Source organism: Panthera leo, chromosome C2, assembly GCF_018350215.1.
Source record: "Panthera leo isolate Ple1 chromosome C2, P.leo_Ple1_pat1.1, whole genome shotgun sequence".
Taxonomy (NCBI): Eukaryota; Metazoa; Chordata; class Mammalia; order Carnivora; family Felidae; genus Panthera; species Panthera leo.
In genome coordinates this window covers 149,352,938-149,368,012 of record NC_056687.1, presented here as the reverse complement: position 1 = coordinate 149,368,012, position 15,075 = coordinate 149,352,938, and the positions used below count along the sequence as shown (strand labels likewise).

The 15,075-nt window shown below is 39.3% G+C and overlaps 1 protein-coding gene across 11 annotated transcripts in view; it reads right to left on the bottom strand.

Moving 5' to 3' along the window:
* ULK4 (unc-51 like kinase 4) overlaps window positions 1-15,075 on the bottom strand; it is a 570,273-nt gene that overhangs the window by 141,054 nt on the left and 414,144 nt on the right. The window contains exon 35 of one of the 11 annotated variants that reach the window (XM_042954280.1): window positions 13,259-13,585. The exons of 9 other annotated variants lie outside the window; for them this stretch is intronic. In XM_042954280.1, the coding sequence (XP_042810214.1) occupies window positions 13,406-13,585 (180 nt within the window). In that variant the 3' untranslated portion in view covers window positions 13,259-13,405. One more of the 11 variants, XM_042954283.1, reaches the window with a different exon arrangement.

The window sequence follows — 15,075 nt, the reverse complement described above, 5'->3', positions numbered from 1 at the left end:
CAGGGCAGGGGCGGGGTGGGGGGGGGGGGCAATGGGGTAAAACCTTCTCTGAGTCTGAAGAGCCCAGAACCAGGAGCTCCAACGTATGGGGGCAGGAGAATTTAAAGGTTCCAGCTCAAGCACAGAGCAAACTCACCCTTCTTTTCCTTCTCTGTCCTATTTAGACCCTCAAGGGACTGGATGAGGCCCAGTCACGCTGGCGAGGACAATCGGCCTCACTGAGCCTACCATTTGAAATGCCACTCGCTTCCAGAAACACCCTCACAGACACACCCAGAAAAATGTTTCACTCGAAGTCATGCACATTCACTAGAAACTCAGAAGGGAGCTATTCTGCCCATACGTCAGGATGACTGCCTACTTTTTCCTTTTTTGTTTGTGCTTTGTGGTATCATGTATGTGAGACCCTGGCATGGAAATACCTTACTTTACAATTATTGTGTGTGTCGGTATTTTGTATTTGCTCAGTATTAATGCTCAAAGTGTTTTCAACTAATTATTAAACAATAACTGCTACACAAAAAGGAGTTCAGTTCTTCAATACTCAATTTATGTTTCAGTGATAAATTAAGAGAAACTGATCACTGGGTTAAACATTGAATTTTCTGTATTTGCAGTGTTTCTGCATGATGGATTTTGTAATTATCTTGGTCTCCGCATTCCAAACAGCTTTGAGGTCTCATTTACATGAAATGTGAGTTTCCTGTTTTTTTGCCTCAAGTCTATCTTTAATTATGTGCTAAACCATAATTACAAAATAAGTTATGAGTTGAAAGTTTTACCCTTCAATTCACACTGACAAAAAGAAAGCTGGAAATAGCTTCACCGCACAACGTACACTTAAATTTACTTCTCTGTAAAATGAGAGGTTGTCTGCTCCATTTGAAAATGTGCAGGCCCACAGGCATGCCCCTGATGGTGGAATGATCACAGCCAATGAGCTCTGCATGCCATGTTTTCAGAGGTGTCACACTACTGTTCCTAAAGACGGCTTCATCCCAAGGACAAGCCAACTACAGAAAACCTCCTAGAGACTGCAGGGAATCCAGTCAAAGTGAAAATAAAAGTACCCACTAGAAGATACATCCGTGTGTTTATAATGCAAAGGAATGATAAACTGACGTCTAAGAAGTACGCTAATGAGGTCAAATCCAACGAGGTCGGTGTTACCCAATTATTTCACCAGATCATGCAGGCATGGCCTAAAGGAAGTCGCAGGTTGCTCAATAAAATTCTAGAGAAGAATAAATTGTAACTTTGATCTAAATAAGAGGACAATTACTTGTTGGCCCAAGGGATGCTCTATTTTTATTTTACTTGCTTTATTATTTGGGCACAATTGACACGATGCTACATTAGTTGCCTGTGGACAACATTCAACCTCTCTACACGTGGTGCAATGCTCACAACTGTAGGTACCATCTGTCACGCCACAATGCTACTGCAATATCATGGTCTATATTCCCTAGGCTGTGTTTTTTATGCCCCTCACTTATTCATTCCATAACCGGAAACCTGCACTTCCCACTCCTTGTCACCCATCTCGCTCATTCATCCTCCCGCCCCCTTCCCTCTGGCAACCATCAGTTTGTTCTCTGTATTTATAGGTCTGATTCTGTTTTTTGTTTCCGAGATCTCACACATGCCTGAAATCATATAACATTTGTCTTTCTTAGTTTGACTTATTTCACTTAGCATAATACCCTCTAGGCCCATCCATGTTGTCATAAATGGTGACATCTCATCCTTTTTAACGGCTGAATAATATTCGTGTGTGTGTGTGTGTGTGTGTGTGTGTGTGTGTGTACACACATCTTCTTGCATTCACTTACTGATGGGACTTTTAGATTGCTCCCATATTTTCGCTATTGTAAATAATGCTGCAATACACACAGGGGTGCATATATCTTTTTAAATTAGTGTTTTCATTTTCTTTGGGTAAAAACTCAGCAGTGGAGTTACTGGATCATTTAGTAGTTCTATTTTTAAGTTTTTGAGGAACCTCCATACTGTTTTCCACAGTGGCTGGACCAACTTACATTCCCGCCAACAATACACAAGGGGTCTTTTTTCTCAACATTCTCATCAATACTTGTTATTTCTTGTCTTCTTGATTTTAGCCTTTCTGACAGGTGGGAGGTAAGATGTCATCGTGGTGTTGATTGGTAGTTCCCTGATGATGAGTGAAATTGAACATCTTTTCACGTGTGTGTTGTCTTTTTTGGAAAAATTCCTATTCAGGTCTTCTCCCCATTTTTTAATCAAAAAAAATTTTTTTTGTGCAGAGTCCTAGAAGTTCTTCATGTATTTTGGATATTAACCTACTATTAGATACACCATCTGCAAATGCCTTCTCCCATTCAGTAGATTACCTTTTTGTTTTGTTGACGGTTTCCTTTGCTGTGCAAAAGCTTTTTGTTTTGATGTATTCCTAGTAGCTTATTTTTGTTTTTGTTTCCCTTACCTTAGCAGACATATTTAGAAAAATGCTGTTATGGCCAGTTTCAGAGAAAACACCGTCTTTGTGCACTTCTAGAATTTTTATGGTTTCAGTTTTCACATTTAGGTCTTTAATCCTATTTTTGTGTATGGTGTTAAAAAGTGGTCCAGTTTCATTCTTTTGCATATAGCTGTCCAGTTTTCCTAGCACCATTTATTGAAGAGACAGTCTCTTCCTTGTGGTATATTGTTACCCACTTTTTCATAGATTAATTATCCATGTAAGCATGGGTTTATTTCTAGGCTCTCTATTCTGTTCCATTGATCTGTTTTTGTGCCAGTACCATACTGTTTTGATTACTACAGTTTCATAGTCTATCTTGAAATCTGGAATTAGGTTACTTCCAGCTTTGTTCTGCTTTCTCAGAATTGCTTTGGCTATTCAGCGTCTTTTGTGGTTCCATACACATTTTAGTATTATTTGTTCTAGTTCTGTGAAAAATTCTGTTGGTAATTTGGTAGGGATTGCACTGAATCTGTAGATTGGTTTGGGTGGTATGAACATTTTAACAATATTAATTCCTCCAGTCCATGAGCATGAAATACCTTTCCGTTTGTTTGTGTTATCGTCAATATTTTTAATCAATGTTTTATAGTTTTCAAAATGCAGGTCTTTTACCTCCTTTCAAGTTTATTCCGAGGTATTTTATTATTTTGGCACAACTGAAAATGGAATTATTTTCTTAATTTCTCTTTTCTTTATTCTTACTTCATTATTAGTGTATAAAAATGCTACCAATTTCTGGGTATTAATTTTGTATCCTACAACTTTCCTGAATTCATTTATTACTTCTAAATTTTTTTCACTGCAGTCTTTAGGGTTTTTTTTATGTAGAGAATGATGTCATCTGCAAACAGTGACTGTTTAACTCCTTCCTTACCAATATGGATGCCTCTTATTTCTTTTTCTTGTCTGATTGCTGTGGCTAGGACTTCCCAACAGATTCTCTAAAAGTAGGAAAATGGAACTGCATATAACCAATATTTTTAAAGAATATTTCTGGTTGATATGTTTTAAAAACACTATGCCATTTCAAACTGATATTAGGTATTTATCATTATCTCAGGTGAATCTTAAAATCATAGAGTTTGAAGAGGCCCACAGAGCTCTTCTTATCCAACCACTAGCCTGGTGGCAGGAAATGGTCATTTTACCTCCTGGTCAAGCTTTCAGATGAACTGGATGATAATGCTGCCTTTACACACTGTGTCAACTGGTTGCACGGGGTCACTGGATAAGGTATGGGCTACCTGCCCCAAACAGTCTGCTTGGGAAGAGACTGCTGGTGATGTCCTCTGCAGCGAAGGGACACAATCCAGCTCCCTCAGGAAAGTCCTCAAACATCAATTACAATTAGCAATCATCACAAGTGATACAGATCCAAAAACCTCGTCTTCTTTTTTCTAAAGTCACTAATCTAGTCATTTCATGGGTATAGCACAGACTCCAAGACATGGAACTGAGTCAGAAAGTAGAAGGACAACATTTTAACGTTCAACCTAGAGTTTTATGCTAAGTCATATCTAGTACTTATTTTGGAGACCCAATATATATGTGTGTGTGTATCACAGCACTTACAGAGCTTATTTACCGCCACAGGAAAGCCAACCAAATTGTTCTCAGTTTCCACTCAACAGAACAGTATGTTGACCTTTACTGGCAGAGCTGGAGTGAATTCTGTTGATAGCAGCTACTGTGAGGATTGCAGAACTGGTAAATATTTATGAAGTTTTCCTACTGTGCTGGCCACTGGCAAAAAGACTAGGAGGGATGTGTGCTTCTGAGTCACCCAAGAAGCTGGGAGGTACCTATCAGATTTGAGTCTGGCATTTCAAATCCTAGATTTAGGAAAAAATTCACTGTTCACTAAAAATGATAAGGTGTATCTGGAAAAATGCTCAAGATGCTGAAGCTAAAGTACACTCCAGATATTTCTCTCCATCTGATGGAGAGACTGTCAGGTATCTTTAGAGGGAAAAGAGCTAGCAGTAAGATGCTGCCTTGCTTGGTTTCTGTGTCTTAATACGCTACACTCTGGGCAGACCAAACAGCCCCCACGGCTCCCACTGACACAGGTAAGGGGTGCCTCTGAGGTTAGGTTCTGGCCACTCTTGGAACGGAGAAAGGTTTCTGAGGCCTAGGTTGAAGGTCAACTGTCCTGTGCGCTCTTAGGAGCATCCCTGCCCCACCTCATGAACACCAAGGCTTTCTGTTTTACCACCTACACCCCAAATGAAAATGGAAACAATCTGAATGCCATCATTGACTTGCTAGAAATGCACGTACATTGATTTGTTAACTCTCCCAAGGAGGAAATCCAAGCCTGATATTTTGATTTCAATGAAAGGAATTTTAAGCAGTGTCAAGCAAATGGAATGACTTCTTGAAGGGATGTGAGGAAGAGATTCTATTTATTTTTTTAAGCCCTTTCGGTCCTTACGTTTTCTTTCAACCTGTTCTATCAAATATCAGGAGAGGGGTAGTGAAATCTCTGACTAAAATTGCATTTATCTTTTCATCCTTGTACTTCCAACACGATTTTGTTTCATGTGGTTTATTTAGGACTATTATGCCTACTTGATTAACTGATCACTTTATCATGAGCAAACAACCTTCCTGGGCGCCTGGGTGGTTCAGTCAGTCAAGCATCTGACTCTTGATTTCAACTCGGGTCATGATCTCAGTTTGTGAATTCAAGCCCCACACTGGGCTCCACGCTGACAGCACTGAGCATGCGGGGTACTCTCTTTCTCAAAAATAAACATTAAAAAAAGAAAGAAAGAAAATGACCTTCTATATCCCTAGTAATATTCTTTGATCTGAAATCCACTTTGTCTCATATTAAAATAGTCACTCCAGCTTTCTCTTGACTCGTAGTAGTAGGGCACATCTTCTTCCACTCTTTTTCTTTTAACCTACTCATGTCATTATGTTTACAGTAAGTTTCTTTTAGGCAGTATATAGTTGGCTCTTGGTTCTTGACCCAATATGACAATTACTGACTTTCATTTGAGGTGCTTAGACTGGTTACATTTTTTGTGATTGTTCATACTGTTAGGTTTAAGTCTATCTTTTTGCCATTTGTTTTCTATTTGTTCCAGAAGTTTCTGTTCTCGTTTTTCTCTCTCTTTTTTTTGTCTTCTTTTTAATAAAATATTTTTTATTATTCATCTCCTTGGTTGATTAGAGTTATGACTCTCTTGTGCAGTGGCTGCTTTAGGGTTTAATAGTATCATCTTTAACATAACAAAGTCGACCTCTGAAGTCGTATTACAGAATTTCACATTAGTGGAAGAAACGTTCAGTAGCAGACTTTCACTTTTTCCCTCCCAGATTTTGCATTTTACATACACACATGCTTTTATAAAGCTCACGACACACATAGCTATTCCTGTAGTTTAAATGGTCAATTATCCTTGGGAGAGATGCTACACACTGTGAATTTAACCCTGTTGAGTGCTTGATATATGCGTATTCCTAAAAATACTTGTGAGATTTGTTTTCCCCTTGGAGGCAGTTCTGTTAATTAGAAACAGTTCGATCCCTTCAGATCTTGTTTTTATGATGTGTTAGGTGGGTGTGGAGGAGCAGCATTCAGCCTAGGACTAATTATTCCCCACCGCTGGGCCAAGATCTTCCTGAGTAGCTTTTCCAATGTTCCATGAATTAAGAATTTTTTCCAGTCTGTCTGATGGGAAAAAGAACTATTTTTGCCCATGTGTGCGTAACTGACACTACTCTCTAATCCTTATGGGTGTTTTGGTCCCTGGCCTTGGGTTGCTGCCTCACACACACATACCCTGCAGAATATCTAAGAGAAACCCTCTGTAGATCTCTGAGGTTCTCTCCTTGTGCAATTTTCTTTTTTTTTTTTTAAGACATTTTTTAATGTTTATTTATTTTTGAGAGAGAGAGAGAGAGAGAGAGAGGGAAAAGGGGAGGGGCAGAGAGAGAGGAAAACACAGAATCTGAAGCAGGCTCCAGGCTCTGAGCCATCAGCACATAGCCCGATGCGGGGCTTGAACGCATGACCTGGGCTGAGGTCAGATGCCCAACCGACTGAGCCACCCAGGTGCCCCTCCTCGTGCAACTTTCTGTCCTGGGCACCCTGGTCACCTCGTTCTGTTCCTCCTCTCAGCTTCATCGCAACTCAGTACTCAGGCTGAAGCAAAAAATCTGATAGCACGCTCCTGCTTAAAATTCTTCCAAAAATGCACCATTATTGCCCCAGAATGAGACTAAACACAGCTATGTTGGATGATCCACATTAGAAAAAATGATGCCTCAGTTTCCCGTAGATTCTTCAAAATAAACTGAGAGCTGGCTCTCTGTGACATAAAAGCTTGAAGAACTGTGAGACAGGAAGTGGCCAAACTACAAGATGGGCTCACAACTGGGAAACAAGGGGCAGGCCACACAGGGCAGGTTTCAGAAGGGACTATCAGGAGGCAGTGCCTAAGAGCTAGGGACACTGAACTCCAAGCACCACACTCTTGGGAAACAAGATAACCTTCAAGAATTTTACGGCAGAAAGTCAATTCAGCAAGAAGGGCTTTTGTAGTAAAAAAAAAAAAAAAAAAAAAAAAAAGGGATGGCATATGGGAGCCAGATTTCTTCCTTTCTCGAAGTCCTTAATTTTTAATTTTTTATTCTGATACCGTTTGGGACTTAAATGAGCTACGACAAATAGGAAAAATGAGTGCACTTTACTGCCCTAAATAGTAACATCTTATGGAACCATAGTACAGTTACCACAAACAAGAATTGAACATGGAGACATTATTATTAACGAATTTATAGACCTTACTCAAGTTTCGCCAGTTTTTCCACTAATGTCCAGGATCCAAGCCGGATTCAGATAGGATTTAGCTGCTGTGCCTCCTTAGTCTCCTCCAACTTGTGATGGTCCGTCTAGTCTTTCTTGGATTTTACTGACCTCCACACTTCTGAAGACGAGTGGCCAGTTAGTGTGGAAGATACTTTGATTTGTCTGATGTTTTCTCGTGATTAAATCTTGGTAATGCTTTTTTTTTTTTTCCAGGAATACCAGAGAAGTGATGTTGTACATTTTTTAGTGCATTCTATACCAGTAGGTACAGGATGTCCATAAAGCTTATCACTGGTGATACTAACTTTGATCGCTTGCTTAGAGTGGTGACAGTTCTGTGCACTGTAACAATCAAAAGTGTTTCTTTTGTATCTTGTGGAGAAGTAACTTGAGATTTTATTTCTTATTTCTCATTATACGTTTACCCACTAATTTCAGCATCCATTGAGAATGCCAGGTTTCATCTGACTTAAAAAAAATAAAGTGATAATGGTTATTTAATTAAGATTTATACTTAGTAAAAAGGCTTACATATTTTTTTCGCTATCTGTCCCCGACAACTTTGCAAAGTGCATTTCTTTAGAACACCCTGAGTTCCAACCCTACCGTTACCTTCAGAGCCTCAAACTTCCAATGATAATTTATGCCGATTAGTATGTCCTCTACCTGGGATGCACAATCCTTCGGTCCTTCACCCATCCTCAACCCACATGCGGTTGGCACATTGTCAACCATTCTTCCAACAAAATTAAAAAAGCCCTGGAGGATCTGGGTAAGAGTAAAAGGCAGCAGGAATCTGTCTCCCCACTTAGACAACAATTGCAGTAGCAGAATCTGTCCGATGCAACTACTCTGGAATTCTGGAACCTACTGAAGGCTTACAACGACAGAAGAAGGCTTGGACAGTAAATTGAGGTTAATTTTGTTCAATTCCAGCTCTCAGCACAGTGGTAGTTACCCATTCCCCACCCCAAGCCCCATGGCAGACAGTCATTCATGTGTTTTGGGGGCAGCTTATAGACGCTAGGGTAGACAAAAAGGATTCAGTCCTCCAAATATCAGGAATCTGTTCTTTAATCACTGACTACTACTGCTTCTGATCACAGAGGTGCAGGCAAAAAGGCAGCCACTCTTATTATATACCTCCCTCACTGTGGCAAGTTCCTCTCCCTCTAGGTAGAGTGACTTCCATATTTAAAAGACAGCATCCTTCTCCCTCACCTCTCCTCACAACGTACCCCCACCTCATTTTTCTGTTTTTCCTCTTTTGAAAACCAGACGATAAAAAGCAACTACACATACTGAGAAAATCAGAAAGTCACCACTTGTGCCCGGGGAAAGGCACACACTCAGAAAAGACCTGAAAAGACCCTGTATTCACACAGCAAACTGATCCTTAGCATCCAGACAGCCTACAGCAACCACAAACATAAGTAAATGAACAACAAGAAAAAAATAGCAAACCCTGGGGAAGTTGGAAAATCTAATTGACGGAGTTATCATTATTAGATTCAAATGTCCGGCTCTCACAAATTTTTTTAAGACAGCATGGCATACGAAGAAATAGGTGAACACGGCACATTCAAAAGAGAAAAGTAAATAAACAGCAACTGTCCCTGAAAAAACCCTAATGGCAAATGTACTAGACAAAGGCTTTAAAGCAACAATCTTAAATATGCTCTAAAAGTACTAAAGGAAATTGTATGGAAAACTCAAGGAAACAGTGTATGAACAAGATGTAAACATAAATAAAAAGAAAAATCTAAAAAAGAAACAAAAAAATTATGCAGGTGAGAAGTACAATAAATGAACTGGAAAATACACCATAGAGATTCAAAGGCAGATTTGAGCAGGAGGAAAGAATTAGTGAACATTAAGATAGGAAAATGAATATTATCGAGGCTGGGGAACAGAAAGAAATAGATTGAAGAAACGTGAACAGAGCCTAACAGACCTATAGAGCACCATCAAGTAGACCAATATGCATACTGCGGAAGTGTGAGAAGAAGGAGAGAGAAAGGGGTAGACAGAATATTTGAAGAAAGATTGGTTGAAAATTTTCCACATTTGATGAAAGATATGAATATAAACATCCAAGAAGTTCAATCAATTCCAAGTAAAATGAACTAAAAACAAACAAAAAAACCAGAGACACACTATACTTATAATTTCAAAGGCCAAAGACAAAGAGAATCTTGGAAGCATGAAAAGAGAAGTGACCTAACTCTCAATAGATTTAAAAAGATAGATGGGGTGCCTGGGTGGCTCAGGTGGTTGAGCATCCAACTCCTCAGGTCATAATCTCACAGTTTCATGTGTTCGAGCCAGGCATCAGCTCTGTATTGATGGTGCAGAGTCTGCTTGGGATTTTCTCTCTCTCTCTCTCTCTCTCTCTGCCTCTCCCCTGCTCATTCACTCTCTCTCTTTCTCTCAAAATAAATACATAAATAAAAATTAAAAAAAAAATAGGTATCATACAAATGATCTTGTCCAAAAACAACAGGATGAAGTTAGAAAACAGTGATAAAACAAAAACTAAAAAATTCCCAAATTTATGGAAATTAAATGACACATTCATACACAACCAATGGATCAAAGAAGAAATCATAAGGCAAGGTAGAAACTACTTAGAGATGAAGGAAAATGAAAACACAACATACCAAAATTTATGAGACATAGCAAAATCAATGCTAAGGGGGAAATTTATAGCTATGAATGCTTATATTAAAAAAGATATTTCAAATCAACAACCTAACTTTACAACTCAAGAAACTAGGGGGAAAGAAAAAGAAAAAACTCAACCCAAAGCTAGGAGAAGGGATAAAACAAAAAACATTAGAGCAGAGATAAGTGAAATAAAGAACAGAAGACTAGTGAAAAGTCAATGAAACCAAAAGCTGGTTCTTTTAAAAGATTAACAGAATGGACACACCTTAGCCAGATGGACAGAAAAAAAAGAGAGAAAAGACTCGAATTACTGAAACCAAAAATTAAAATGGGAATATTATAGCCAATTATGCAGAATTAAAAAGGATTAGAAGACCGTACTAAGAACAACTGTAAGCCAACAAATTGGATAACCTAGAAGAAATGGACAAATTCCTGGACAAATACAGAACCTACCAAAAACTAAATCACAAATAAATAGAGAGTGTGAATAGAAGTACAACTAGTAAAGACTTTCAATCAATAATCGAAAATCTCGTGACAAAGAAAAGCCCTGGACCTGATGGCTTCACTGGTGAATTCTATCAAACATTAAAAAAAAAAAAAAAAAAAAAAAAAAAAAAAAAAAAAGGCACGAATACTAATTTGTCTCAAAATTTTCCCCAAAATTGAAGGAAACATTTCTCAACTTGTTTTGAGACACCAGGATCATCCTGATGCCAAAGTCAGACAAGGACACTACAAGAAAACTACAGATTAAAATCCCTGATAAACACTGATGCAAAAATCCTCTAAAAAAACAAACAAACAAACAAACAAAACTGTAGCAAACCTAATTCAGCAACAGCATATTAAAAGTACTAGATGTCATGAACAAGTGGGATTTATTCCTGGGATGCAAGAATGACTCTACATATAAAAAGGGATCAATGTAATACACTATAATCTACCCAAAGCAACCTACAGAGTCAGTGCAATCCCTATCAAAATCCCAACGATGTTTTCTCTAGATCTAGAAAAACCCCTCTACAAATTCATATGGAATCTCAAATGGCTCCAAATAGCCAAGACAATCTTGAAAAAGAACAACAAAACTAGATGATTCAGACTTCTTGATTTTAAAGCTTACTATAAAACTACAGTAATTAGGGCCGCCTGGGTGGCTCAGCCAGTTGAGTGTCTGATTCTTGATTTAGACTCAGGTCATGATCCCAGGGTTGTGGGATTGAGGCCCTTATTAGGCTGAGCATGGAGCCTGCTTAAGATACTCTCTTTCCCTGTGCCCCTCTCCCCTGCTAGCACACTCTCTAAAACAAACAAACAAACAAAAAAACCCCAAAACGATAGTACTTCAATCATTGTAGTCCTGGCATACAGACTGACATAGAGACCAACAGAACATAGAATAGAGAGTCCAGAAATAAATCCTTACACACACACACACACACACACACACACACACACGGTCAAATCCTTATACACACACACACACACAGTCAAATCCTTACACACACACACACACACACACACACACACACACACACACACGTTTTTGACAAGGTGCCAAGAACATCCAATGGGAAAAGGACAGTCTTTCCAATAAATGATGCTGAGAAAACTGGTACCCACTTTCAAATGAATGAAGGTAGACCTAACACCATATACAGAAATTAAATCAAAATGGATCAAAGACTGAAATCTAATACCTAAAACTATGAAATTCTTAGAAGAAACGTTGGGCAAAAGCTTCATGACACTGGATTTGGCAACAATTTCTTGGATATAACAACAAAGGCACAGGCAACAAATGAAAAGTTTTCACAGGCACACTGGACTTCATGAAAATTTGGGGCATCAAAAGATACTATCAACATTTTTTTTAAGTTTATCTATTCATTTTGAGAGAGAGAGAGAGGGAGAGAGAATCCCAAGCAGGCTCTGCATCATCAGCACAGAGCCCAAGACAGGGCTTGAACCCGCAAAATTGGAACATCATGACCTGAGCTGAAACCAAGAGTTGGACACTTAACCAAGTGAGCCACCCAGGCACCCCTGTCAACATAATTTTTAAAAATCAACTGGGGTGCCTAGGTGGCTTAGTCGGTCAAGCATCCAACTTCAGCTCAGGTCATGATCTTGCGGTTCATGGGTTGGAGCCCCGCGTCAGGCTCTGCGCTGACAGCTCGGAGCCTGGACCCTGTTTCAGATTCTGTGTCTCTCTCTCCGCTCCTCCCCTGCTCGCACTCTGTCTCTCTCTCTCTCTCTCAAAGATAAACATTTCAAAAAATTAAAAATCAGTCTACAGAATGGAAGAAAATGTTTTCAAATAACATATTTAAAATGGATTAATATCCAGAATATATAGGGAGTTCTTAAAAATCAACAACAAAAAGTCAACCAGATTAAAAAATGGGCAAAAACCTTGAATAGAAATTTCTACAAAGAAGATATTCAAGTGACAATACGCACATGAAAAGAAGCTCAATATTACTAATAATTAGGGAAATGCAAGTCAAAACTATAATGAGATATCATCTCCCATCCATTAGGATGCCTACTATCAACAAGACAGAAAACGACAAGCTGGTTTGTTTGGATATAGAGAAATGTGTACTCTCGCATACTATTGATGGGAATGCAAAACGGAATGGCTGCCACGGAAAACAGAATAGCGGTTCTTCAAAAAATTAAAGGCAGCATTATCACAGGATCTGGCAATTCTGTTTCCGGGTATATATTCCAAAGAACTGAAGGCAGAGTCTGAAAAGACATTTGTACATCCGAGTTCAAAGCAGCGTTATCCACAACAGCTAGGAGTGGGAAGGAACCTAAGCATCCATCAGCAGATGAATGAATAAGCAAAATGCAGGACACGCACACGTGGGAATATTATTTAGCCTCAAAAAGCAAGGGAATTCTAACACATGGATGAACCCTGAGGACATTATGCTGAAAGACGCCAGTCACAAAACGACAAATACTGTATGACTCCGTTATGCGAAGTACTTAGAGTAGTCAAATCATAGAAACAGGAAATAGAATGGTGGCTGCCAGGGGCTGGGGTAAAAAGGAATGGGAGGGTCTTGCTTAATGGGTATAGACTATCAGTTTCACGAGATAAAAAGAGATGTCGAGATGGACAGTAGATGACTGTACAACATTATGAATATATTTAGTAACAGTGAACTGCATACGCAAAAATGGTTCACATGGTAAATTTTATGTGTATTTTACAAGAAAAAAAGTTGGAAAAAAATTCAACCAGCCCTTCGTCCTTGGCCCAGCTCACGTAGTTAGTTGTTCCCTCCACGGGCCCGAGGGCACCTGTAAGCCTATTAGAGGCTTTGCTATCTTTTGTTGTGTGATGAATTGGCTAGTCTGCGGCCGTTCCTTGATCTTACGCATAATGCTTATGAAGATATATTGGAGATCCCGTACGTTTTCGGAGGAGTATACTCTGGATCTCTGTAACTCAAGAATCTATTGTCAGGAAGCTGCAAGTCTCTGGCTGAAACTGCTGCTCCACACTTCACTGAAAGAAAAGTTGTCCTGAGGACACCGTGGAAGACGAAGTGGAAGGCGACTTCGCGCTGTAACAACAACAACAACAAAGACCAGCTGTTGGCTGACGGCAAAGGGAGGTCTCTCATTCACGAGAGGGTAGTAGGAAGCTGGGAAAGGGCACAGAAGATAGAAATTCGATAGTATAAATTGTTTTCTGCTGAGTAAGATGGGATTATATAAGGTAGAAAGGAGGACTTAAAACCTTTTATGATTATGAAGGTAACAAATGTTCAATTTATAAAAGCTGAAAGCTACAGATGGTACTAAAAAAAAAACAGAAATCACATGTCCTCCTACCACCCAGAGTTAACCACTGCAGAGTACGTCTGTCTTGACTACCTACTCTGCGTGGTCAGAGGGGACCGTAAGAATGACCAGGCAAATTTTAACCATGCAAAATGATCTTAATGAGTGGGGAAGTTACAACTGTGCCACGACCTTTAAAGTTTATCAAAACATTAAAAACTTTCAATATCAAGATTAAGTGTGTGTGTGTCTTATAAACGTGCAGAAGAATACATAAACAGCAAACCTGATATTGACTGCTGTAATCCAAAACATTACAAACAGTGAGAATTAAGGGTTTGTTTTTGTTTTTGTTGTTCTGAGAAAATACTTATCGAGAGTAGTTTGCATGGTGCTTGCTGCTTTTCTGTCATGTAACTCACCATACAGAGAGAGCATTTTTTCTATGCCTTGGGCAACTGTCATGCTCCTTTCTAACTCTGGCTCACCTCCCAACATTTTATCCTTTATGCTTTCACTGTTGGAAAATATCTCCCAGGATTCTCGTAATGTGAAGGTTTTCTTGTTTTTGTTTTTGCCTTTTTTTTTTCTTTTTGCCTGCCTTGCTCCCTCTGAGGCTCCCTTCTTTTCTTCAAAATCACTTTCTTCATTTATGTAGATGACTTCACTTCCACTAAGTTCCTCTGGCTGCCTATCTAGAACCTCTTAACCATTGTCAACATTCCTGACGTCTGCTGTTCCTCCTGCAACTCCGGTTACATTAGTTTTAAATTTCCCTTGCATCATTAATTGCTTTTAGCTTCTTTGCTGCCCTTCTGTCTTTGTTGCACAATTCTCTCAATTATCCGCTTTTGTAAAATGCTTCATGGGTTTATCATTGGAAGACAAGGAGGCAACGTAACTACATGCTTTGCTGCGTGTGAACTAAACAATACATGTACCGTGACCAATCGTTGGCAGATTTTCACGTAAGTGCACGACTGGTCACTGATGATGACGCACATCAATTATGTACACAGGGATTTGTTCACTGAAGAGCTAGCAGCAAAGTCTGTACTTCACGCAATTACTCAGAGTGAATCCAACAAAGTAACTGAAAACCGAACGATCTTGCGGAGGACTGATGTTATCTGGCTGAAATGTGCACATATTAAAGCCCCGTGAAAGTAAGGATTGCCGGGGCGCCTGGGTGGTTGAGTCGCTTGGGCGTCCGACTTTGGCTCAGGTCACGATCTCACGGTTCGTGGGTTTGAGTCCCACATCGGGCTCT